This window comes from Physella acuta, unplaced genomic scaffold (assembly GCF_028476545.2).
Source record: "Physella acuta isolate Inbredline_101_S28 unplaced genomic scaffold, ASM2847654v3 ptg000353l, whole genome shotgun sequence".
Classification (NCBI taxonomy): Eukaryota; Metazoa; Mollusca; class Gastropoda; family Physidae; genus Physella; species Physella acuta.
The window spans coordinates 978,375-1,004,462 of NW_026731872.1; the positions used below are offsets into that span (position 1 = coordinate 978,375).

Consider the following 26,088-nt stretch of genomic DNA (forward strand, 5'->3'; position numbering starts at 1 on the left):
AACCACTGACCTCTTGAATTACTGACCTTGAACCACTGACATTTAAACAACTGACCTCTTGAATTACTGACCTTGAACAACTGACCTTTAAACCATTGATCCCTTGAATTACTGACCTTGAACCACTGACCTTTAAACCATTGACCTCTTGAATTACTGACCTTGAACCACTGACCTTTAAACCATTGACCTCTTGAATTACTGACCTTTGAACCCCTGACCTCTCTCTAGGCTGGAACAAGAGCTGATGGCTCAAGTGTTGTCCAAGGTCATGGTGACCTCCACCCCAGCAGACAAGCAGACGATGGAGGAGTTGGAGGAGAGTGACAGGGAGGACTCCCTGCTGGGTAGGGCCGTCTCTTGGTCTGTCTGTCTGTTGGCCTGTCTGTCTGTTGGTCTGTCTGTCTATTGGTCTGTCTGTCTGTTGGTCTGTCTAGTGTTGTTCTGTTTGTCTGTTGGTCTGTCTGTCTGTTGGTCTGTCTGTCTGTCTGTTGGTCTGTCTGTCTGTTGGTCTGTCTGTCTGTGATCTGTCTGTCTGTCTGTCTGTTGGTCTGTCTGTTGGTCTGTCTGTCTGTTGGTCTGTCTGTTGGTCTGTCTGTCTGTTGGTCTGTATGTCTGTTGGTCTGTCTGTCTCTTTGCCTGTCTAGTGTTGTTCTGTTTGTCTGTTGGTCTGTCTGTCTGTTGGTCTGTCTGTCTGTTGGTCTGTCTGTCTGTTGGTCGGTCTGTCTCTTGGTCTGTCTGTTGGTCTGTCTGTCTGTTGGTCTGTCTGTTGGTCTGTCTGTCTGTTGGTCTGTCTGTCTGTTGGTCTGTCTGTCTGTTGGTCTGTCTGTTGGTCTGTCTGTCTGTTGGTCTGTCTGTCTGTTGGTCTGTCTGTCTGTTGGTCTGTCTGTCTGTTGGTCTGTCTGTCTGTTGGTCTGTCTGTCTCTTGGCCTGTCTGTCTGTTGGTCAGTCTGTCTGTTGGTCTGTCTGTCTATTGGTCTGTCTGTCTGTTGGTCTGTATGTCTGTTGGTCTGTCTGTTGGTCTGTCTGTCTCTTTGCCTGTCTAGTGTTGTTCTGTTTGTCTGTTGGTTGGTCTGTCTGTCTGTCTGTGATCTGTCTGTCTGTTGGTCTGTCTGTCTGTCTGTTGGTCTGTCTGTCTGTTGGTCTGTCTGTCTGTTGGTCTGTCTGTCTGTTGGTCTGTCTGTCTGTTGGTCTGTCTGTCTGTTGGTCTGTCTGTCTGTTGGTCTATCTAGTGTTGTTCTGTTTGTCTGTCTGTCTGTCTGTTACTAAGACTGACATGAACTATCCAGTGACAGACATGATAGGCCAGGCTGGGGTCCAGATGTTTATTGATGCCGGTCAGCCCGTGGACAACGCCCTGGTCCAGGCTTTAATTAAGGAGGTCATCCAGGAGAAAATTAACGCCGTGCTGGCTCAAACCTCTGCTGATGGCAGTGCAGAGGTCAAGGTCACTGCTCTGGTCAACGAACCTGTTCCAGAAAAACAGGTACAAAACAGTTTTTTTTTTCTCTTTGACAAAACTGTTTTTTTTTCTTTGACAAAACTGTTTTCTTTTCTCTTTGACAAAACTGTTTTCTTTTCTCTTTGACAAAACTGTTTTCTTTTCTCTTTGACAAAACTGTTTTCTTTTCTCTTTGACAAAACTGTTTTCTTTTCTCTTTGACAAAACTGTTTTCTTTTCTCTTTGACAAAACTTTTTTTCTTTTCTCTTTGACAAAACTGTTTTCTTTTCTCTTTGACAAAACTGTTTTTCATCTATAAAGCTCTCCCAGTTGTAAAGCTGTTTTACCCAGAGTGTTGTTCTCATCCCACACAGACTTTCAGAGTCCCCACCCCACAACCCACACCAGAGACCTCCCCACTTGCCTCCCCCAGACCCCCACACACCCGCCAGCTCACCACCCCACCCTGCTCCCCACCAGCCAATCATTTCCTGTTTGAGCCACGTGGACCAGAGGCAACCAATCAGCTGCCAGAGAAAGTGTTGCCACAGACGGGAGAATCTGAGTCTGAGCTGTCTGCCAGTCTGGACATTTCAGAGGAGTTACGCAGAGTGGCAGGTAGGTGAGGGGTGGCAGGTAGGTGAGGGGTGGCAGGTAGGTGAGGGGTGGCAGGTAGGTCAGGGGTGGCAGGTAGGTCAGGGGTGGCAGGTAGGTCAGGGGTGGCAGGTAGGTGAGGGGTGGCAGGTAGGTGAGAGGTGGCAGGTAGGTGAGGGGTGGCAGGTAGGTCAGGGGTGGCAGGTAGGTCAGGGGTGGCAGGTAGGTGAAAGGTGGCAGGTAGGTCAGGGGTGGGAGGTAGGTCAGGGTGGCAGGTAGGTGAGGGGTGGCAGGTAGGTCAGGGTGGCAGGTAGGTCAGGGGTGGCAGGTAGGTCAGGGTGGCAGGTAGGTGAGGGGTGGCAGGTAGGTGAGGGGTGGCAGGTAGGTGAGGGGTGGCAGGTAGGGTTAGAGGGGTGGCATGTAGGTCAGGGGTGGCAGGTAGGTGAGGGGTGGCATGTAGGTCAGGGGTGGCAGGTAGGTCAGGGGTGGCAGGTAGGTCAGGGGTGACAGGTAGGGTTAGAGGGGTGGCAGGTAGGTCAGGGGTGGCAGGTAGGTGAGGGGTGGCAGGTAGGTGAGGGGTGGCAGGTAGGGTTAGAGGGGTGGCATGTAGGTCAGGGGTGGCAGGTAGGTGAGGGTTGGCATGTAGGTGAGGGGTGGCAGGTAGGTGAGGGGTGGCAGGTAGGTGAGGGGTGGCAGGTAGGGTTAGAGGGGTGGCAGGTAGGTGAGGGGTGGCATGTAGGTCAGGGGTGGCAGGTAGGTGAGGGGTGGCAGGTAGGTGAGGGGTGGCAGGTAGGGTTAGAGGGGTGGCATGTAGGTCAGGGGTGGCAGGTAGGTGAGGGGTGGCATGATGGTCAGGGGTGGCAGGTAGGTCAGGGGTGGCAGGTAGGTCAGGGGTGGCAGGTAGAGTGAGGGGTGGCAGGTAGGGTTAGAGGGGTGGCATGTAGGTCAGGGGTGGCATGTAGGTCAGGGGTGACAGGTAGGGTTAGAGGGGTGGCAGGTAGGTCAGGGGTGGCAGGTAGGGTTAGAGGGGTGGCAGGTAGGTCAGGGGTGGCAGGTAGAGTGAGGGGTGGCATGTAGGTCAGGGGTAGCATGTAGGTCAGGGGTGACAGGTAGGGTTAGAGGGGTGGCAGGTAGGTGAGGGGTGGCAGGTAGGTGAGGGGTGGCAGGTAGGTGAGTGGTGGCAGGTAGGGTTAGAGGGGTGGCAGGTAGGTGAGGGTTGGCAGGTAGGTGAAAGGTGGCAGGTAGGTCAGGGGTGGCAGGTAGGTCAGGGGTGGCAGGTAGGTGAGGGGTGACAGGTAGGGTTAGAGGGGTGGCAGGTAGGTGAGGGTTGGCAGGTAGGTGAAAGGTGGCAGGTAGGTGAGGGGTGGCAGGTAGGTGAAAGGTGGCAGGTAGGTGAGGGGTGGCAGGTAGGTGAGGGGTGGCAGGTAGGTGAAAGGTGGCAGGTAGGTGAGGGGTGGCAGGTAGGTCAGGGGTGGCAGGTAAGTCAGGGGTGGCAGGTAGGGTTAGAGGGGTGGCAGGTAGGTCAGGGGTGGCAGGTAGAGTGAGGGGTGGCATGTAGGTCAGGGGTGGCATGTAGGTCAGGGGTGACAGGTAGGGTTAGAGGGGTGGCAGGTAGGTGAGGGTTGGCAGGTAGGTGAGGGGTGGCAGGTAGGTGAGGGGTGGCAGGTAGGTGAGGGGTGGCAGGTAGGTCAGGGGTGGCAGGTAGGTCAGGGGTGGCAGGTAGGTCAGGGGTGGCAGGTAGGTGAGGGGTGGCAGGTAGGTGAGAGGTGGCAGGTAGGTGAGGGGTGGCAGGTAGGTCAGGGGTGGCAGGTAGGTCAGGGGTGGCAGGTAGGTGAAAGGTGGCAGGTAGGTCAGGGGTGGGAGGTAGGTCAGGGTGGCAGGTAGGTGAGGGGTGGCAGGTAGGTCAGGGTGGCAGGTAGGTCAGGGGTGGCAGGTAGGTCAGGGTGGCAGGTAGGTGAGGGGTGGCAGGTAGGTGAGGGGTGGCAGGTAGGTGAGGGGTGGCAGGTAGGGTTAGAGGGGTGGCATGTAGGTCAGGGGTGGCAGGTAGGTGAGGGGTGGCATGTAGGTCAGGGGTGGCAGGTAGGTCAGGGGTGGCAGGTAGGTCAGGGGTGGCAGGTAGGGTTAGAGGGGTGGCAGGTAGGTCAGGGGTGGCAGGTAGAGTGAGGGGTGGCATGTAGGTCAGGGGTGGCATGTAGGTCAGGGGTGACAGGTAGGGTTAGAGGGGTGGCAGGTAGGTGAGGGTTGGCAGGTAGGTGAGGGGTGGCAGGTAGGTGAGGGGTGGCAGGTAGGTGAGGGGTGGCAGGTAGGTGAGGGGTGGCAGGTAGGTCAGGGGTGGCAGGTAGGTCAGGGGTGGCAGGTAGGTCAGGGGTGGCAGGTAGGTCAGGGGTGGCAGGTAGGTGAGGGGTGGCAGGTAGGTGAGAGGTGGCAGGTAGGTGAGGGGTGGCAGGTAGGTCAGGGGTGGCAGGTAGGTCAGGGGTGGCAGGTAGGTGAAAGGTGGCAGGTAGGTCAGGGGTGGGAGGTAGGTCAGGGTGGCAGGTAGGTGAGGGGTGGCAGGTAGGTCAGGGTGGCAGGTAGGTCAGGGGTGGCAGGTAGGTCAGGGTGGCAGGTAGGTGAGGGGTGGCAGGTAGGTGAGGGGTGGCAGGTAGGTGAGGGGTGGCAGGTAGGGTTAGAGGGGTGGCATGTAGGTCAGGGGTGGCAGGTAGGTGAGGGGTGGCATGTAGGTCAGGGGTGGCAGGTAGGTCAGGGGTGGCAGGTAGGTCAGGGGTGACAGGTAGGGTTAGAGGGGTGGCAGGTAGGTCAGGGGTGGCAGGTAGGTGAGGGGTGGCAGGTAGGTGAGGGGTGGCAGGTAGGGTTAGAGGGGTGGCATGTAGGTCAGGGGTGGCAGGTAGGTGAGGGGTGGCATGTAGGTGAGGGGTGGCAGGTAGGTGAGGGGTGGCAGGTAGGTGAGGGGTGGCAGGTAGGGTTAGAGGGGTGGCAGGTAGGTGAGGGGTGGCATGTAGGTCAGGGGTGGCCGGTAGGTGAGGGGTGGCAGGTAGGTGAGGGGTGGCAGGTAGGTGAGGGGTGGCAGGTAGGGTTAGAGGGGTGGCATGTAGGTCAGGGGTGGCAGGTAGGTGAGGGGTGGCATGATGGTCAGGGGTGGCAGGTAGGTCAGGGGTGGCAGGTAGGTCAGGGGTGGCAGGTAGAGTGAGGGGTGGCAGGTAGGGTTAGAGGGGTGGCATGTAGGTCAGGGGTGGCATGTAGGTCAGGGGTGACAGGTAGGGTTAGAGGGGTGGCAGGTAGGTCAGGGGTGGCAGGTAGGGTTAGAGGGGTGGCAGGTAGGTCAGGGGTGGCAGGTAGAGTGAGGGGTGGCATGTAGGTCAGGGGTAGCATGTAGGTCAGGGGTGACAGGTAGGGTTAGAGGGGTGGCAGGTAGGTGAGGGGTGGCAGGTAGGTGAGGGGTGGCAGGTAGGTGAGTGGTGGCAGGTAGGGTTAGAGGGGTGGCAGGTAGGTGAGGGTTGGCAGGTAGGTGAAAGGTGGCAGGTAGGTCAGGGGTGGCAGGTAGGTCAGGGGTGGCAGGTAGGTGAGGGGTGACAGGTAGGGTTAGAGGGGTGGCAGGTAGGTGAGGGTTGGCAGGTAGGTGAAAGGTGGCAGGTAGGTGAGGGGTGGCAGGTAGGTGAAAGGTGGCAGGTAGGTGAGGGGTGGCAGGTAGGTGAGGGGTGGCAGGTAGGTGAAAGGTGGCAGGTAGGTGAGGGGTGGCAGGTAGGTCAGGGGTGGCAGGTAAGTCAGGGGTGGCAGGTAGGGTTAGAGGGGTGGCAGGTAGGTCAGGGGTGGCAGGTAGAGTGAGGGGTGGCATGTAGGTCAGGGGTGGCATGTAGGTCAGGGGTGACAGGTAGGGTTAGAGGGGTGGCAGGTAGGTGAGGGTTGGCAGGTAGGTGAGGGGTGGCAGGTAGGTGAGGGGTGGCAGGTAGGTGAGGGGTGGCAGGTAGGGTTAGAGGGGTGGCAGGTAGGTGAGGGTTGGCAGGTAGGTGAAAGGTGGCAGGTAGGTCAGGGGTGGCAGGTAGGTGAGGGGTGGCAGGTAGGTGAGGGGTGACAGGTAGGGTTAGAGGGGTGGCAGGTAGGTGAGGGTTGGCAGGTAGGTGAAAGGTGGCAGGTAGGTGAGGGGTGGCAGGTAGGTGAAAGGTGGCAGGTAGGTGAGGGGTGGCAGGTAGGTGAAAGGTGGCAGGTAGGTGAGGGGTGGCAGGTAGGTCAGGGGTGGCAGGTAGGTCAGGGGTGGCAGGTAGGTCAGGGGTGGCAGGTAGGTCAGGGGTGGCAGGTAGGTGAGGGGTGGCAGGTAGGTCAGGGGTGGCAGGTAGGTGAGGGGTGGCATGATGGTCAGGGGTGGCAGGTAGGTCAGGGGTGGCAGGTAGGTCAGGGGTGGCAGGTAGAGTGAGGGGTGGCAGGTAGGGTTAGAGGGGTGGCATGTAGGTCAGGGGTGGCATGTAGGTCAGGGGTGACAGGTAGGGTTAGAGGGGTGGCAGGTAGGTCAGGGGTGGCAGGTAGGGTTAGAGGGGTGGCAGGTAGGTCAGGGGTGGCAGGTAGAGTGAGGGGTGGCATGTAGGTCAGGGGTAGCATGTAGGTCAGGGGTGACAGGTAGGGTTAGAGGGGTGGCAGGTAGGTGAGGGGTGGCAGGTAGGTGAGGGGTGGCAGGTAGGTGAGTGGTGGCAGGTAGGGTTAGAGGGGTGGCAGGTAGGTGAGGGTTGGCAGGTAGGTGAAAGGTGGCAGGTAGGTCAGGGGTGGCAGGTAGGTCAGGGGTGGCAGGTAGGTGAGGGGTGACAGGTAGGGTTAGAGGGGTGGCAGGTAGGTGAGGGTTGGCAGGTAGGTGAAAGGTGGCAGGTAGGTGAGGGGTGGCAGGTAGGTGAAAGGTGGCAGGTAGGTGAGGGGTGGCAGGTAGGTGAGGGGTGGCAGGTAGGTGAAAGGTGGCAGGTAGGTGAGGGGTGGCAGGTAGGTCAGGGGTGGCAGGTAAGTCAGGGGTGGCAGGTAGGGTTAGAGGGGTGGCAGGTAGGTCAGGGGTGGCAGGTAGAGTGAGGGGTGGCATGTAGGTCAGGGGTGGCATGTAGGTCAGGGGTGACAGGTAGGGTTAGAGGGGTGGCAGGTAGGTGAGGGTTGGCAGGTAGGTGAGGGGTGGCAGGTAGGTGAGGGGTGGCAGGTAGGTGAGGGGTGGCAGGTAGGGTTAGAGGGGTGGCAGGTAGGTGAGGGTTGGCAGGTAGGTGAAAGGTGGCAGGTAGGTCAGGGGTGGCAGGTAGGTGAGGGGTGGCAGGTAGGTGAGGGGTGACAGGTAGGGTTAGAGGGGTGGCAGGTAGGTGAGGGTTGGCAGGTAGGTGAAAGGTGGCAGGTAGGTGAGGGGTGGCAGGTAGGTGAAAGGTGGCAGGTAGGTGAGGGGTGGCAGGTAGGTGAAAGGTGGCAGGTAGGTGAGGGGTGGCAGGTAGGTCAGGGGTGGCAGGTAGGTCAGGGGTGGCAGGTAGGTCAGGGGTGGCAGGTAGGTCAGGGGTGGCAGGTAGGTGAGGGGTGGCAGGTAGGTCAGGGGTGGCAGGTAGGTGAAAGGTGGCAGGTAGGTGAGGGGTGGCAGGTATGTGAGGAGTGGCAGGTAGGTCAGGGGTGGCAGGTAGGTCAGGGGTGGCAGGTTTGAGCAATTAATAATGGATTAAAAATCATGTCTATATCCTGAGTTCCCATCTTCCATAGTGTTATTAAAGAATATTCGAGAAAGTGTAGGGGAGATGACTCCTGGTTTATTACTTTCATGTTTAGATACATAATGTTGTTAGAGCTTGAGTTTAAGCTGTGGAGTTTTGACAAAGGCTGATCTCTGAGGTTCCTTCTAAGAATAATTCAGTTCAGTTTGTTACAGCAATTTGTATGTTTTTTATTTGATTCATTTAGCTGCAGACCTTCTAGCCTAGCGGCGCCCTTTAATTTTTCCTTCACCACCCAAACAGCTAGAGCCGAGTGAATATTTCTTGTTGTGTTTCCAGGAAAGGACAAACTTGTTGAGCCAGCCAGCCCGGGGGTGGTGAGACACGATGTGGCCACACCTCCAGCCTCCCCACCCCCACAAGCAGCAGGAACTGTGTTCCACCCCACACCTACCACACCCCCGCCCACACCCCCTGCTAAACTTGTACCAACAGCGCCCCCTACAGAACCTGAGACATCCAATCAAAATGTTGCTGCTGTTCCAAGAGAGGAGGAGGAGGAGGATGTAGTTGACCAGCCTCAGCCAATGTAAGTCTCTCCACCCTCATGTAAGTCTCTCCACCCTCATGTAAGTCTCTCACTCCCCACCCGCATGTAAGTCTCTCACTCCCCACCCTCATGTAAGTCTCTCACTCTTGTCTCCCCCCCCCCCCCCTAAAGGTTGTGAGTGATGACTCAGTTTTTAAATTTCCCAGCATGTTGTCAGTGGCTGTAGGAAGAGATGAACCAATCACGCTGGACCTGACACCTGAGGAGAGACCACCCACACCACCCACACCACCCCACATCAAGGTTTTAAAGACTTTTTTTATTAATGATAAGAAAAAAATTTGATATTCAAATGTTTTCATTTTAAAATATTTTTTACCTAACACAAATACTTGGTTTTACCAAATATTTAAAACATATGCTGTTAGAAAAAGTATTTTTACATGAGACAACTCATTAGCCATGGGAGAATTGTTGAACATGTAAAATGTGTCTGATGTTTGACAGTTTGAACATGTAAATTGTGTCTGATGAAATGTTTGACAGTTTGAACATGTAAATGTGTCTGATGTTTGACAGTTTGAACATGTAAAATGTGTCTGATGAAATGTTTGACAGTTTGAACATGTAAATGTGTCTGATGTTTGACAGTTTGAACATGTAAAATGTGTCTGATGAAATGTTTGACAGTTTGAACATGTAAATGTGTCTGATGTTTGACAGTTTGAACATGTAAAATGTGTCTGATGTTTGACAGTTTGAACATGTAAAATGTGTCTGATGTTTGACAGTTTGAACATGTAAAATGTGTCTGATGAAATGTTTGACAGTTTGAACATGTAAAATGTGTCTGATGAAATGTTTGACAGTTTGAACATGTAAAATGTGTCTGATGTTTGACAGTTTGAACATGTAAAATGTGTCTGATGAAATGTTTGACAGTTTGAACATGTAAAATGTGTCTGATGAAATGTTTGACAGTTTGAACATGTAAAATGTGTCTGATGAAATGTTTGACAGTTTGAACATGTAAAATGTGTCTGATGAAATGTTTGACAGTTTGAACATGTAAAATGTGTCTGATGTTTGACAGTTTGAACATGTAAAATGTGTCTGATGAAATGTTTGACAGTTTGAACATGTAAAATGTGTCTGATGTTTGACAGTTTGAACATGTAAAATGTGTCTGATGTTTGACAGTTTGAACATGTGTCTGATGTTTGACAGTTTGAACATGTAAAATGTGTCTGATGTTTGACAGTTTGAACATGTAAAATGTGTCTGATGTTTGACAGTTTGAACATGTAAAATGTGTCTGATGAAATGTTTGACAGTTTGAACATGTAAAATGTGTCTGATGTTTGACAGTTTGAACATGTAAAATGTGTCTGATGTTTGACAGTTTGAACATGTAAAATGTGTCTGATGTTTGACAGTTTGAACATGTGTCTGATGTTTGACAGTTTGAACATGTAAAATGTGTCTGATGTTTGACAGTTTGAACATGTAAAATGTGTCTGATGTTTGACAGTTTGAACATGTAAAATGTGTCTGATGTTTGACAGTTTGAACATGTAAAATGTGTCTGATGTTTGACAGTTTGAACATGTAAAATGTGTCTGATGTTTGACAGTTTGAACATGTAAAATGTGTCTGATGTTTGACAGTTTGAACATGTAAAATGTGTCTGATGTTTGACAGTTTGAACATGTAAAATGTGTCTGATGTTTGACAGTTTGAACCTGTAAAATGTGTCTGATGTTTGACAGTTTGAACATGTAAAATGTGTCTGATGTTTGACAGTTTGAACATGTGTCTGATGTTTGACAGTTTGAACATGTGTCTGATGTTTGACAGTTTGAACATGTGTCTGATGTTTGACAGTTTGAACATGTGTCTGATGTTTGACAGTTTGAACATGTAAAATGTGTCTGATGTTTGACAGTTTGAACATGTGTCTGATGTTTGACAGTTTGAACATGTAAAATGTGTCTGATGTTTGACAGTTTGAACATGTGTCTGATGTTTGACAGTTTGAACATGTAAAATGTGTCTGATGTTTGACAGTTTGAACATGTAAAATGTGTCTGATGTTTGACAGTTTGAACATGTAAAATGTGTCTGATGTTTGACAGTTTGAGCCGAGTGTGGCCCAACTCTCCTCCTCTGACACCAGTCTCTCGGACACGCTCAACGACCCCATCTCTGATGGCCAGTGGCTACTGAGTGAGGGACAGCTGATTGGCTTGCCCTTGAATCCAGGTGGGTCACTGCACAGCTTGCTCATCATTCTGTTCTACAGGCTGATGATGCTTAATTATCTTAAAGTTAATTAGTCCTTCTCTCAGTTGATGCGCTACTCAGCTGTTATTAGTACCTGGCATCTTACAATGATACTGTTTGTTGATTTAGTAATGTATATGTCTTGTTTTATCCACCTTGACCATGTCACTCACCTTGACCATGTCACTCACCTTGACCATGTCACTCACCTTGACCGTGTCACTCACCTTGACCGTGTCACTCACCTTGACCATGTCACTCACCTTGACCGTGTCACTCACCTTGACCGTGTCACTCACCTTGACCATGTCACTCACCTTGACCGTGTCACTCACCTTGACCGTGTCACTCACCTTGACCGTGTCACTCACCTTGACCATGTCACTCACCTTGACCCTGTCACTCACCTTGACCCTGTCACTAACCTTGACCCTGTCACTCACCTTGACCCTGTCACTCACGTTGACCATGTCACTCACGTTGACCGTGTCACTCACCTTGACCATGTCACTCACCTTGACCATGTCACTCACCTTGACCGTGTCACTCACCTTGACATTGACCATGTCACTCACCTTGACATTGACCTTGTCCCCACATTGACCTTCACATCCACATGTCACTCACCTTGACCTTGTTCACTCCCAGCCCAATGTAGAGAGCTGATCCTGAAGGGTTACCCAGCAGACGTCAGCACAGCCAGCACTCTCAAGGACACGGAGGACCTGCTGCTGGTCAGTTCATTGCTCTTGGCTAGTTCAACTCATGAGGTCAGGTCAACCCCACCAAGGTCATGTTAACCCCACCAAGGGCATGTTAACACCATCAATGACATGTTAACACCATCAAGAGCATGTTAACCCCCACCAAGGTTATTTTAACCCAACCAAGGTCATGTTAACCCCTCCAAGGGCATGTTAACACCATTAAGGGCATGTTTACCCCACCAAGGTCATATTAACCCCACTAAGGTCATGTTAACCCCACCAAGGGCATGTTAACACCATCAATGACATGTTAACACCATCAAGAGCATGTTAACCCCCACCAAGGTTATTTTAACCCAACCAAGGTCATGTTAACCCCTCCAAGGGCATGTTAACACCATTAAGGGCATGTTTACCCCACTAAGGTCATATTAACCCCACTAAGGTCATGTTAACCAAACCAAGGTCATGTTTACCCCACCAAGGTCATATTAACCCCACCAAGGTCATGTTAACCAAACCAAGGTCATGTTTACCCCACCAAGGTCATATTAACCCCACCTAGGTCATGTTAACCAAACCAAGGTCATGTTTACCCCACCAAGGTCATGTTAACCCCACCTTCCCCAGGATGAAACGGACTACCCCAAGAGTGAGGGCGAGCTGTACTTTGACGGGTTATCTGCCCCTGAACAAGACCCCACCCTACAGCTGATGGCACAGATGCAGCGCAACCCCTGGCTCTCTGGTGGCGGTCTGCCCTACACTGCTGGCCCACTGGTTGGTGCTGGTCCACAAGATCAACAGGTTAGTGCTGGCCCACAAAGCTAGTGCTGGCCCACAAAGCTGGTACAGGCCCATAAAGCTAGTGATGGCCCGCAAAGTTAGTGCTGGCCCACAAAGTTAGTGCTGGCCCACAAAGTTAGTGCTGGCCCACAAAGCTAGTACAGGCCCACAAAACTAGTGGTGGCCCACAAAGCTAGTACAGGCCCACAAAGCTAGTACAGGCCCAAAAAGCTAGTGGTGGCCCACAAAGCTACTACAGGCCCACAAAGCTAGTACCGGCCCACAAAGCTAGTACCAGCCCACAAAGCTAGTACAGGCCCACAAAACTAGTGGTGGCCCACAAAGCTAGTACAGGCCCACAAAGCTAGTACAGGCCCAAAAAGCTAGTGGTGGCCCACAAAGCTACTACAGGCCCACAAAGCTAGTACCGGCCCACAAAGCTAGTACCAGCCCACAAAGCTAGTACTGGCCCACAAAGCTAGTGGTGGCCCACAAAGCTAGTACAGGCCCACAAAGCTAGTACTGGCCCACAAAGCTAGTGGTGGCCCACAAAGCTAGTGGTGGCCCACAAAGCTAGTACTGGCCCACAAAGCTAGTGGTGGCCCACAAAGTTAGTGCTGGCCCACAAAGTTAGTGCTGGCCCACAAAGCTAGTACAGGCCCACAAAACTAGTGGTGGCCCACAAAGCTAGTACAGGCCCACAAAGCTAGTACAGGCCCAAAAAGCTAGTGGTGGCCCACAAAGCTACTACAGGCCCACAAAGCTAGTACCGGCCCACAAAGCTAGTACCAGCCCACAAAGCTAGTACAGGCCCACAAAGCTAGTACTGGCCCACAAAGCTAGTGGTGGCCCACAAAGCTAGTGGTGGCCCACAAAGCTAGTACTGGCCCACAAAGCTAGTGGTGGCCCACAAAGCTAGTACAGGCCCACAAAGCTAGTGTTGGCCCACAAAGCTAGTGGTGGCCCACAAAGCTAGTGGTGGCCCACAAAGCTAGTACAGGCCCACTGATTTCTATCCTTGACTTAATGTTACAGAGCAGACCCCGCCCCAGAGCTGGCCTCTCCCTGACAGGACGCAGCTTGGGGGAGCTGAGCATGGGACAGGTCTCACCATCCAACATGGGACAGGTCTCACCATCCAACATGGGACAGGTCTCACCATCCAACATGGGACAGGTCTCACCATCCAACATGGGACAGGTCTCACCATCCAACATGGGACAGGTCTCACCATCCAAACGTGCCACCCAGCAAAGGACAACACACGGCAAGTCTCCATTCCTTCTTCTCTGTTTATTGCAACTCTTGATGATGGTCACAGGGGAGAGAAATCCTGTTGCACATTTCTAGAAATTTTCATCTGTATTTTAGGGGAGATCGTCTCGACCTACAGTATGGAGAAAAGTTATGATGAAGAATATGAGGAGGAAACAGATGAGAGACAAGGGTACACAACCTCCCCCCCACCCGCATTTAGACCTGCCCCCCACACTTCTAACAGGATACAGCAACAAAAGAAAGGTGATGGTCTCATGGCCAAAATGTTGTTGGCCAAAAGTTATAATCTTACCCAATAAAATTGTTGGCCAAACGTTAAAAACTTGCCTAGTAAAATTGTTGGCCAAAAGTTCAAACATTGCCCAGTAAAATTGAGATTATATATAACCCCTAGGATATGCCTCCAATTAATATCTATAACTTTCTATAAAAACTAGCCAGATAAATATTTGACCTACTAATCCTAACAGAAAAACTAGCCGGATTAATATTTCTCCTACTAAGCCAGATAAATATTTGACCTGCTAAGCCAGATAAATATTTGACCTACTAAGCCAGATAAATATTTGACCTGCTAAGCCAGATAAATATTTGACCTACTAAGCCAGATAAATATTTGACCTGCTAAGCCTAACAGAAAAATGTTGCAGGTCAGCTCCAGTATCAGCCAGTTTTGTCTGATGGTGCGCCACTACCCACCAGAGGAAGGACACACTCTACTCATGGGCGGAGAAGTAGTGACAGTAGGCTGTCTTATGGTAGTGACCCAGGTATGTACAAGTGACATTTAAGTTGTCAGCGGAAGTGACATTTGAGCTGTCGTTTGAAATGACATTTGAGCTGTCAGCCGAAGTGACATTTGAGCTGTCAGCTGAAGTGACATTTGAGCTGTCATTTGAAGTGACATTTGAGCTGTCATTTGAAGTGACATTTGAGCTGTCAGCTGAAGTGACATTTGAGCTGTCAGCTGAAGTGACATTGGAGCTGTCATTTGAAGTGACATTTGAGCTGTCAGCTGAAGTGACATTTGAGCTGTCATTTGAGCTGTCATCTGAAGTGACACTTGAGCTGTCAGCTGAAGTGACATTTGAGCTGTCAGCTCAAAGTGATATTTCAGCTGTCATCTGAAGTGACATTTGAGCTGTCATTTGAAGTGACATTTGAGCTGTCAGCTGAAGTGACATTTGAGCTGTCAGTTGAGCTGTCATTTGAGTTGTCATCTGAAGTGACATTTGAGCTGTCAGCTGAAGTGACATTTGAGCTGTCATTTGAAGTGACATTTGAGCTGTCAGCTGAAGTGACGTTTGAGCTGTCATTTGAGCTGTCATCTGAAGTGACATTTGAGTTGTCATCTGAAGTGAAATTTGAGCTGTCAGCTGAAGTGACATTTGATCTGTCATTTGAAGTGACATTTGAGCTGTCAGCTGAAGTGACGTTTGAGCTGTCATTTGAGCTGTCATCGGAAGTGACATTTGAGCTGTCATTTGAAGTGACATTTGATCTGCCAGCTGAAGTGACATTTGAGCTGTCAGTCAAAGTGACATTTGAACTGCCGACCAGCCAACTCTTTATGTTGCAGGCTCCAGAAGGTCAGTGTTGTCCAGTTACCAAAGTCAGACAAGCCAGTCAATGGAAGGTCCACTCAGACGCTCAGGTAGGTCAAGGTCACACAAGGTTAACTCTGGGTCAGATATGAGCCCCACCAGCTCTGCTGACCTCTCCATGATTGTATTGTTGAGCCCTCCTCCACAGGTGATGCTGTATTGACCTCTCCCACAGGTGATGCTGTATTGACCTCTCCCACAGGTGATGCTGTATTGACCTCTCCCACAGGTGATGCTGTATTGACCTCTTGACCTCTCCCACAGGTGATGCTGTATTGACCTCTTGACCTCTCCCACAGGTGATGCTGTATTGACCTCTCCCACAGGTGATGCTGTATTGACCTCTTGACCTCTCCCACAGGTGATGCTGTATTGACCTCTCCCACAGGTGATGCTGTATTGACCTCTCCCACAGGTGATGCTGTATTGACCTCTTGACCTCTCCCACAGGTGATGCTGTATTGACCTCTCCCACAGGTGATGCTGTATTGACCTCTCCCACAGGTGATGCTGTATTGACCTCTCCCACAGGTGATGCTGTATTGACCTCTCCCACAGGTGATGCTGTATTGACCTCTCCCACAGGTGATGCTGTATTGACCTCTCCCACAGGTGATGCTGTATTGACCTCTTGACCTCTCCCACAGGTGATGCTGTATTGACCTCTCCCACAGGTGGTGCTGTATTGACCTCTCCCACAGGTGATGCTGTATTGACCTCTTGACCTCTCCCACAGGTGATGCTGTATTGACCTCTTGACCTCTCCCACAGGTGATGCTGTATTGACCTCTCCCACAGGTGGTGCTGTATTGACCTCTCCCACAGGTGATGCTGTATTGACCTCTTGACCTCTCCCACAGGTGATGATGTATTGACCTCTTGACCTCTCCCACAGGTGATGCTGTATTGACCTCTTGACCTCTCCCACAGGTGATGCTGTATTGACCTCTCCCACAGGTGATGATGTATTGACCTCTCCCACAGGTGATGCTGTATTGACCTCTCCCACAGGTGATGATGTATTGACCTCTTGACCTCTCCCACAGGTGATGCTGTATTGACCTCTCCCACAGGTGATGCTGTATTGACCTCTCCCACAGGTGATGATGTATTGACCTCTTGACCTCTCCCACAGGTGATGCTGTATTGACCTCTTGACCTCTCCCACAGGTGATGTTGTATTGACCTCTCCCACAGGTGATGCTGTATTGACCTCTTGACCTCTCCCACAGGTGATGCTGTATTGACCTCTCCCACAGGTGGTGCTGTATTGACCTCTCCCACAGGTGATGCTGTATTGACCTCTCCCACAGGTGATGATGTATTGACCTCTTGACCTCTCCCACAGGTGATGCTGTATTGACCTCTCCCACAGGTGATGCTGTATTGACCTCTCCCACAGGTGATGCTGTGTTGACCTCTCCCACAGGTGATGCTGTATTGACCTCTTGACCTCTCCCACAGGTGATGCTGTATTGACCTCTTGACCTCTCCCACAGGTGATGCTGTATTGACCTCTCCCACAGGTGATGCTGTATTGACCTCTCCCACAGGTGATGCTGTATTGACCTCTTGACCTCTCCCACAGGTGATGCTGTATTGACCTCTCCCACAGGTGATGCTGTATTGACCTCTCCCACAGGTGATGCTGTATTGACCTCTAGCCTCAAGTCCAGACAGTCAGGGGTCAAGAAGTCAGTGGACTTTGATCTTAGTGGCACCTACAGGTCCAGCGTCAGGGGCTCTGCCAGTCAGGCAGGATCTGTCAGTCAGACATACTCGTATGATGGATCACTGGATGAATCAGAGTTGAAAAGGTTTGGGTCATTTTAAGCTGTCTGTGAGCATGTGAATTTGCTGTAGGGGTCAAGTGATGAGGGCATGGCTGTAGGGGTCAAGTGATGAGGGCATGGCTGTAGGGGTCAAGTGATGGGGGCATGGCTGTAGGGGTCAAGTGATAAGGGCATGGCTGTAGGGGTCAAGTGATGGGGGCATGGCTGTAGGGGTCAAGTGATGGGGGCATGGCTGTAGGGATCAAAGGGTGAGGGCATGGCTGTAGGGGACAAGTGATGAGGGCATGGCTGCAGGGGTCAAGTGATGAGGGCATGGCTGTAGGGGTCAAGTGATGAGGCCATGGCTGTAGGGGACAAGTGATGAGGGCATGGCTGCAGGGGTCAAGTGATGAGGGCATGGCTGTAGGGGTCAAAGGGTGAGGGCATGGATGTAGGGATCAAAGGGTGAGGACATGGCTGTAGGGGTCAAGTGATGAGGGCATGGCTGTAGGGGTCAAGTGATGAGGGCATGGCTGCAGGGGTCAAGTGATGAGGCCATGGCTGTAGGGGTCAAGTGATGAGGGCATGGCTGCAGGGGTCAAGTGATGAGGCCATGGCTGTAGGGGTCAAGTGATGAGGGCATGGCTGTAGGGGTCAAGTGATGAGGCCATGGCTGTAGGGATCAAAGGGTGAGGGCATGGCTGTAGGGGTCAAAGGGTGAGGGCGTGGCTGTAGGGATCAAAGGGTGAGGGCGTGGCTGTAGGGGTCAAGTGATGAGGGTGTGGCTATAGGGATCAAAGGGTGGGGGCATGGCTGTAGGGGTCAAGTGATGAGGGCATGGCTGTAGGGGTCAAGTGATGAGGGCATGGCTGTAGGGGTCAAGTGATGAGGGCATGACTGCAGGGGTCAAGTGATGAGGGCATGGCTGGTCAAGTGATGAGGGCATGGCTGTAGGGGTCAAGTGATGAGGGCATGGCTGTAGGGGTCAAGTGATGTGGGCATGGCTGCAGGGGTCAAGTGATGAGGCCATGGCTGTAGGGGTCAAGTGATGAGGGCATGGCTGTAGGGGTCAAGTAATGAGGGCATGGCTGTAGGGGTCAAGTGATGAGGGCATGGCTGTAGGGGTCAAGTGATGTGAGCATGGCTGTAGGGGTCAAGTGATGGGGGCATGGCTGTAGGGATCAAAGGGTGAGGGCATGGCTGTAGGGGTCAAGTGATGAGGGCATGGCTGCAGGGGTCAAGTGATGAGGGCATGGCTGTAGGGGTCAAGTGATGAGGGCATGGCTGTAGGGGTCAAGTGATGAGGGCATGGCTGTAGGGGTCAAGTGATGAGGGCATGACTGCAGGGGTCAAGTGATGAGGGCATGGCTGGTCAAGTGATGAGGGCATGGCTGTAGGGGTCAAGTGATGAGGGCATGGCTGTAGGGGTCAAGTGATGTGGGCATGGCTGCAGGGGTCAAGTGATGAGGGCATGGCTGTAGGGGTCAAAGGGTGAGGGCATGGATGTTGGGGTCAAAGGGTGAGGACATGGCTGTAGGGGTCAAGTGATGAGGACATGGCTGTAGGGGTCAAGTGATGAGGGCATGGCTGCAGGGGTCAAGTGATGAGGGCATGGCTGTAGGGGTCAAGTGATGAGGGCATGACTGCAGGGGTCAAGTGATGAGGGCATGGCTGGTCAAGTGATGAGGGCATGGCTGTAGGGGTCAAGTGATGAGGGCATGGCTGTAGGGGTCAAGTGATGTGGGCATGGCTGTAGGGATCAAAGGGTGAGGGCATGGCTGTTGGGGTCAAAGGGTGAGGACATGGCTGTAGGGGTCAAGTGATGAGGACATGGCTGTAGGGTTCAAGTGATGGGGGAATGGCTGTAGGGTGTCAAGTGATGGGGGCATGGCTGTAGGGGTCAAGTGATGTGGGCATGGCTGTAGGGGTCAAAGGGTGAGGACATGGCTGTAGGGGTCAAGTGATGTGGGCATGGCTGTAGGGGTCAAGTGATGAGGGCATGGCTGTAGGGGTCAGGTGATGAGGGCATGGCTGTAGGGGTCAAGTGATGAGGGCATGGCTGTAGGGGTCAAGTGATGGGGGCATGGCTGTAGGGGTCAAGTGATGAGGCCATGGCTGTAGGGATCAAAGGGTGAGGACATGGCTGTAGGGGTCAAGTGATGTGGGCATGGCTGTAGGGGTCAAGTGATGGGGGCATGGCTATAGGGGTCAAGTGATGGGGGCATGGCTGTAGGGGTCAAGTGATGAGGCCATGGCTGTAGGGATCAAAGGGTGAGGGCATGGCTGTAGGGGACAAGTGATGAGGGCATGGCTGCAGGGGTCAAGTGATGAGGGCATGGCTGTAGGGGTCAAGTGATGGGGGCATGGCTGTAGGGGTCAAGTGATTTTTATCTGGGTCATTAGCTTGTCTGTGTAAGCAGAATGTCAGAGCTATCCAGCACCTAATACTTGAGAGACTGGTTCTCACACTTTTACCCAGCACCTAATACTTGAGAGACTGGTTCTCACACTTTTACCCAGCACCTAATACTTGAGAGACTGGTTCTCACACTTTTACCCAGCACCTAATACTTGAGAGACTGGTTCTCACACTTTTATCCAGCACCTAATACTTGAGAGACTGGTTCTCACACTTTTACCCAGCACCTAATACTTGAGAGACTGGTTCTCACACTTTTATTTCTGCCTTTCTTTTTAGATTGGTCGACCACACTGGTGGGCAGAAAAGAATGACCTTGACACTGCCCTCTGCTGAAGAAGACAGTGAAATTTCTGAAATTGACCTCTGAACAAGCCACAAAGAGCTGTTTGATAATTAGCTGTCAGCTGTTTCTGTAGAATCTTGTGCTCGTTCATGTATGGGTTAGCAAATAATAAATTCTTTCTATTTTCACTCAGTTATTTCAAGTCAATGGAAACACAGACAATTTGAAAAGTTTTTAATGGAAACAAAAATGTTGAACAGTTGAATGGTCCCAGCAGTACTTGCTTGCACTTCCCTTGGCTGAACCAGTTTAAAAATTAGTTTTAAAAATCAGCAATATGTAAATCAGTCATAAAGGACAGTCAAATAAATTACAATGAAAAGAAAAAAATTCTTTCAGTTATCACAAATGTGTAGACATAAAAATGTGAAAGGTTGCCCTTTACTTTGTACTCAACAAAAACCAATAACAATGGACACGTGTGTGAGTCAAGTTTAAGGCAGGCTGCTTGGGTCACACCCTTCTAATTAACCCCAGGAAAAATTGACGAGCTTTGGAGTGGAGGGTCATTTTTTTTTTATTATTTACAGTAGTGTCACTGAGCATCCAGTGGGTCCAAATATAACAATGATATACTATAACAAGTGAAGATGATATACTATAACAAGTGAAGATGATATATAGTAACAAGTGAAGATGATATATCATGACAACAGTAGGCGCTGATGGAAGAAGCATAAAGTCAACAATGATCAACCATATGTAAAGTTTCATTAGCTGATACGTGGGCTGGGTGGACATGATAGAGTGCTGGTTTAGTTTTGGCCACGTGGTTTTATTGGACAAATGTTAACAAGACATTTGGTCATGGGGATGTTTGGATCAGTTCCCTAAACACCCAGAACATTTGGTCATGGGGATGTTTGGATCAGTTCCCTAAACACCCAGGACCATTGCCAGTAGTTTGGAGCAAGCACCCCCCCCCCCCCCCCCCCCCCCAGTGAGCAGATTGGTCAATAAAAGAATCAAGAGAATGAAGGCACATAGAGAGTAGCACCCAACTAATGGGCCCACACCCCCCCCCCCCCCACACACAACTGCTCTAACTTCAGTTTTGGCCTAGCCTAAAAAAACTTCATGTGTGTGTTATAGTAATATATGTGTTAAGAGAAACTTGATGGCTTGGCATGTTATGACTACATGACATAACATTTTTTATGACATAAGTATGACTTTAGGTGTGTACTGATATAAGTATGACCTCAAAGGTGTGATTAAGAAGTGTTTTCTTTAAGATAAAGTGAACTTTTAATATGTAATCCTAATCCTAATCTAACTTTTAATGTGTAATCCTAATCCTGATCTAACTTTTGATGTGTAATCCTAATCCTGATCTAACTTTTAATGTGTAATCCTAATCCTGATCTAACTTTTGATGTGTAATCCTAATCCTGATCTAACTTTTGATGTGTAATTCTAATCCTGATCTAACTTTTGATGTGTAATCCTAATCCTGATCTAACTTTTGATGTGTAATCCTAATCCTGATCTAACTTTTGATGTGTAATCCTAACCTAACTTTTGATGTGTAATCCTAATCCTGACCTAACTTTTGATGTGTAATCCTAATCCTGACCTAACTTTTGATGTGTAATCCTAATCCTGATCTAACTTTTGATGTGTAATCCTAATCCTGACCTAACAAGAGTGTCAACAATTATACAAGAGTTGCCCTGGATGTGCCAAACATTTCTTGCGATGCGTAGGTCATGTAGAGGAACCCGTCGTCATCCTTTTCTTCCCTGTAGACCTCTGCGATGGTGGACGACATACTGGAGATGCTTTTGTTGTTCAGGATCAAGTAGAAAGACTGGTTAGAGTTGAGAGACATACGATTCCTGTGGACAGATTGACAGAGAGTTGAGAGACATACGATTTCTGTGGACAGATTGACAGAGAGTTGAGAGACATACGATTTCTGTGGACAGATTGACAGAGAGTTGAGAGACATACGATTTCTGTGGACAGATTGACAGAGAGTTGAGAGACATACGATTCCTGTGGACAGATTGACAGAGAGTTGAGAGACATACGATTCCTGTGGACAGAGAGTTGAGAGACATACGATTCCTGTGGACAGATTGACAGAGAGTTGAGAGACATACGATTTCTGTGGACAGATTGACAGAGAGTTGAGAGACATACGATTCCTGTGGACAGATTGACAGAGAGTTGAGAGACATACGATTCCTGTGGACAGAGAGTTGAGAGACATACGATTCCTGTGGACAGATTGACAGAGAGTTGAGAGACATACGATTCCTGTGGACAGATTGACAGAGAGTTGAGAGACATATGATTCCTGTGGACAGATTGACAGAGAGTTGAGAGACATACGATTTCTGTGGACAGAGAGTTGAGAGACATATGATTCCTGTGGACAGATTGACAGAGAGTTGAGAGACATATGATTCCTGTGGACAGATTGACAGAGAGTTGAGAGACATACGATTTCTGTGGACAGAGAGTTGAGAGACATATGATTCCTGTGGACAGATTGACAGAGAGTTGAGAGACATATGATTCCTGTGGACAGAGAGTTGAGAGACATACGATTCCTGTGGACAGATTGACAGAGAGTTGAGAGACATATGATTCCTGTGGACAGATTGACAGAGAGTTGAGAGACATATGATTCCTGTGGACAGAGAGTTGAGAGACATACGATTTCTGTGGACAGAGAGTTGAGAGACATACGATTTCTGTGGACAGATTGACAGAGAGTTGAGAGACATACGATTTCTGTGGACAGATTGACAGAGAGTTGAGAGACATACGATTTCTGTGGACAGATTGACAGAGAGTTGAGAGACATACGATTTCTGTGGACAGATTGACAGAGAGTTGAGAGACATACGATTCCTGTGGACAGATTGACAGAGAGTTGAGAGACATACGATTCCTGTGGACAGAGAGTTGAGAGACATACGATTCCTGTGGACAGAGAGTTGAGAGACATACGATTCCTGTGGACAGAGAGTTGAGAGAGGTAGAATAAAGCAGTCAAACAAATTGCTTAGCTGACAGTCAAGCTTGACCATTGTATGTTGAGCAGTGTATGTTGAGCACTGTATGTTGAGCACTGTATGTAGCTAAATGTATGGTCATAAACAACGTACCTGATGATGGTGAGAAACTGGGACATGGTCAACTCCTGGGGGACCAGAAATTTGGTCTTGTCCAGCATGGGCAGACTTGTCTCTTTGTGAAATCTCTCCACAATAACCTACAATGGAACACATCAAACTAGAAGCTACAGACTTGTCTCTTTGTGAAATCTCTCCACAATAACCTACAATAGAACACATCAAACTAGAAGCTACAGACTTGTCTCTTTGTGAAATCTCTCCACAATAACCTACAATAGAACACATCAAACTAGAAGCTACAGACTTGTCTCTTTGTGAAATCTCTCCACAATAACCTACAATAGAACACATCAAACTAGAAGCTACAGACTTGTCTCTTTGTGAAATCTCTCCACAATAACCTACAATAGAACACATCAAACTAGAAGCTACAGACTTGTCTCTTTGTGAAATCTCTCCACAATAACCTACAATGGAACACATCAAACTAGAAGCTACAGACTTGTCTCTTTGTGAAATCTCTCCACAATAACCTACAATAGAACACATCAAACTAGAAGCTACAGACTTGTCTCTTTGTGAAATCTCTCCACAATAACCTACAATAGAACACATCAAACTAGAAGCTACAGACTTGTCTCTTTGTGAAATCTCTCCACAATAACCTACAATAGAACACATCAAACTAGAAGCTACAGACTTGTCTCTTTGTGAAATCTCTCCACAATAACCTACAATAGAACACATCAAACTAGAAGCTACAGACTTGTCTCTTTGTGAAATCTCTCCACAATAACCTACAATAGAACACATCAAACTAGAAGCTACAGACAGATAGAAAGGACTTGCATTTGATTCTAATGATGAAACAACTATGGACTTACAGGAACTTTGCATGGAAATTTCTGCCTTATGCCTTCAACCTCTTCCTTCCTCACAGCTGAAATGACAAGAGTTAGACAACAAAAATATTGACATGTACCTTTCAACTAAAATGACAAGAAAATATTCATGTTCTTGTTACAATAGTTACAATAGTTACATGTTTAGCTGGGCATATGAATGTACTAATACTATAGTTACAACAGCACTTATGTATAATGATCATACAGGGAGAAAGCTGAAATCTATTTACTATTGAGTTTAGTTCATAAAATGTGACCAATGGTAGCCTAATTGGTAATAAATTAATATTAATTAGGTATAATTCATTTTTATTTTCAAATTAAGTTATATTTAAAGATAAGTACAGTATAGAATCTACTTATTTTATTCAACTCTGACAATTAACATTTGGGCCTATAATCAAGCTTCATGAGGGAGGGGGGGGGGGATGATTTATTATGTTGAGTAAACCCTCCTAAAATATTGCATCAGTTTTTAGGGCTAGATTTGGAGAGTCTGTGGTCAGTTTCTTCCAGGCATCTCGGGGGGGGGGGGGGGGGGGGGGGGGGGGGCTCCCCAAAGAAAGTACGCCCCCCCCCCCCCCCCCCCCCGAACGAAATGAAAATATATATAGAAAATATATACTTTTAATAGTGCCCCCCATCCAGAGAAAATTCCCCCCCCCCCCCCACAGAGAAAAAAGTGGAAGAAACACTACTGTGGTAGAGAGGCTAGATAGATTAAAAACTGTACTAAGTAGGCTAGACTGTATGCTAGTTAGAAGAAACCTGGAAGAAACTCTGGTCTAACTAAATCTAGATTAGAATATTCAATAGGCCTATAGAATATAGAAATAATATAGAGGAGCTTACACTTTTCGGACACACATAGCGAAAAAAACGCAACGTAAAAATTCCATGCGGTCTCATTCAGTAACCGCTTAACATAGAAAACAAAAAAAAAGTATCATATCTATCCGCAACCATTCTACTTTAATAATGTGTGTGTCATTTTGTATTCATACGCATAGAACTTAAGCTATTCTTGTTATAGTGACTGGGGGGGTCTTAACGTGTGTTCGAACACATGTAATACAGTTTTACATGTGTTCGGACACCTTTACCCGTCATCGGACATAGCACTTTTTGTTCATTTAGAATAATTTAAAGTCAATTTAATGAATAAAAACATATATTATATGCATTTATATTGTGTTATTGATTGTTTGTGAGGTAATTTTAATAGTATAAAACCTTTTTCCCCACACTCCCAAAGTTCATCCCATTCAGCCATTGCGGCTCGCGCAGTACGCTGCTAAGCCAGCCAGGTCACATGATTCCCCCTCCTCTTTCGCATTCCACTGCCTTCTTGACCTTATTTTGACCCTTTCCCTTCAATAATCAGCCCCTTTTATGCTCTAAATTCTTATTTAATAATATTTTTGTGTTGCTGTCCGCTCCCATGTAAGGCCAAATAAGTTAGCGAACACCCCTTTTTTATTGTTCAAGCACGAAAAAAACCCATTAACCTTGACATTTACGATGTTCCATACATATATAGAAGCTATTTATAGTGTAACCTTTTAGCTAAGCATTGATTGGTTCAAGTTTTGCCCCTAAGTCCAACCCTAGGTCACTTCATCCGGCTGGTGTAAAAATAGAAATGTGCGTACCATGCAACGTTAAAAAATTTCTAAAAATAATTCTTGAGAAAGGAAACGGAAGTACTTGACACGGAAGTGTTCATAAATGAACAGTTTACGTGCAGGCGCCGTGGTTTCGCGTGAGACATGCTAAATATTAGATCTATATTTTATTTTTATGTACAGTTACTACATTAGAATAGACATAGAAGAATCTAGATTCTAAATCTAGTACTAGATCTAGATCTACTACATCTACTTTACTACTACTAACTACAAAGTAAGTACATTAAATGACAGTAGATCTAGATTCTAGTAATAGATTCTAGATCTACTACTGTAGTAGGGCCTACTACTTGTACTAGAGTCTAGTACTAGATCTACTACTTTAAAGTGTAAACTAAATGTAAAAAACAGTAGAAATAGAATATTAATACCTAGGCCTAAATAAATATTAAATAGGCCCTAATGTTACTGGGCCTAGATTTTCTAGAAAGAATATTTTATATAGATTGTCTTTACTATTATAATAATTATTAGATCTAGAATCTAGATCTAGTAGTAAAATATTGAGATCAAAATCTGATCTAACATCTAGATCTAGAATCAATATTAGGCCTAGAGGAGTTTACACTTTTCGGACACACACCAAAAATTACGTAGGACCGAACACTTCGTAAATATATTTTATATATAAATATAAAAGATCTAGATCTAGATCTAGTCTAGATCTAGATATTAACTGCAGTAGTAGATCTCACTAGATCTAGAATCTAGATCTAGATCTAGATCTAGTTCTTTCTTAATCTTACCGAATGTTTTTCTCTGTTTAAAAGTTTTAGTACGTTCATGATGTTCAGGCATTGTGACAGGTCACCAATCCCTAAAGTATTAATCTAGATCTAGACTAGATCTAGTAGAGGAAACACAAGAAAACTGTAGGGTTTGTTTACGAGACCTGAAAAGTTGACACAGTTTTGTTATCACTCCCTCCCTCGGGACACACTGCTGTAAACGTCACAGTTTGACGGCTCTCTACA

The 26,088-nt window shown here is 48.5% G+C and overlaps 2 protein-coding genes across 10 annotated transcripts in view; one reads left to right on the forward strand and one right to left on the reverse strand.

Annotated features, from left to right (window-relative positions):
* The window catches only part of LOC131941233 (protein TALPID3), a 72,501-nt gene extending 52,941 nt beyond the window's left edge, over positions 1-19,560 (forward strand). For 6 of the 8 annotated variants that reach the window (XM_059300339.1, XM_059300336.1, XM_059300338.1 and 3 more), the window contains exons 19-32: positions 232-347; positions 1,290-1,486; positions 1,817-2,060; positions 8,027-8,276; positions 8,444-8,540; positions 10,373-10,499; positions 11,169-11,254; positions 11,858-12,034; positions 13,049-13,280; positions 13,385-13,534; positions 13,942-14,061; positions 14,871-14,945; positions 16,511-16,712; positions 19,366-19,560. In XM_059300339.1, coding sequence (XP_059156322.1) covers positions 232-347; positions 1,290-1,486; positions 1,817-2,060; positions 8,027-8,276; positions 8,444-8,540; positions 10,373-10,499; positions 11,169-11,254; positions 11,858-12,034; positions 13,049-13,280; positions 13,385-13,534; positions 13,942-14,061; positions 14,871-14,945; positions 16,511-16,712; positions 19,366-19,456 — 2,164 coding nt within the window. In that variant the 3' untranslated portion in view covers positions 19,457-19,560. The remainder of the gene's footprint in view (positions 1-231; positions 348-1,289; positions 1,487-1,816; positions 2,061-8,026; positions 8,277-8,443; positions 8,541-10,372; positions 10,500-11,168; positions 11,255-11,857; positions 12,035-13,048; positions 13,281-13,384; positions 13,535-13,941; positions 14,062-14,870; positions 14,946-16,510; positions 16,713-19,365) is intronic. The other 2 variants (XM_059300342.1, XM_059300341.1) reach the window with 2 other exon arrangements.
* Positions 19,561-19,591: 31 nt separating this feature from the next.
* Positions 19,592-26,077, reverse strand: LOC131941236 (microtubule-associated proteins 1A/1B light chain 3C). 2 transcript variants are annotated; one of them, XM_059300351.1, is made up of 5 exons: positions 25,861-26,077; positions 23,406-23,461; positions 22,552-22,658; positions 21,071-21,270; positions 19,592-19,671 (listed from the first exon to the last, which is right to left on the reverse strand). In XM_059300351.1, exons 1-4 carry the CDS (start codon positions 25,910-25,912, stop codon positions 21,090-21,092), a joined length of 396 nt encoding a protein of 131 aa, XP_059156334.1. In that variant the 5' UTR covers positions 25,913-26,077; the 3' UTR covers positions 19,592-19,671; positions 21,071-21,089. The 2 variants fall into 2 exon arrangements, with proteins under 2 accessions (XP_059156334.1, XP_059156333.1); XM_059300350.1 differs by having other exon boundaries at positions 19,592-21,270; positions 25,861-26,076.
* Between the last annotated feature and the right edge of the window lie 11 nt (positions 26,078-26,088).

Excerpts from the sequence above, each read along its gene's own strand:
- LOC131941236 (XM_059300351.1), bottom strand. The coding sequence starts at position 25,912 with ATGCCTGAACATCATGAACGTACTAAAACTTTTAAACAGAGAAAAACA. Across the intron at positions 22,659-23,405 it reads AATTTCCATGCAAAGTTCCT|GTTATTGTGGAGAGATTTCA; the intron begins GTAAGTCCATAG and ends GTTCCATTGTAG. Across the intron at positions 21,271-22,551 it reads CAGTTTCTCACCATCATCAG|GAATCGTATGTCTCTCAACT; the intron begins GTACGTTGTTTA and ends ATCTGTCCACAG.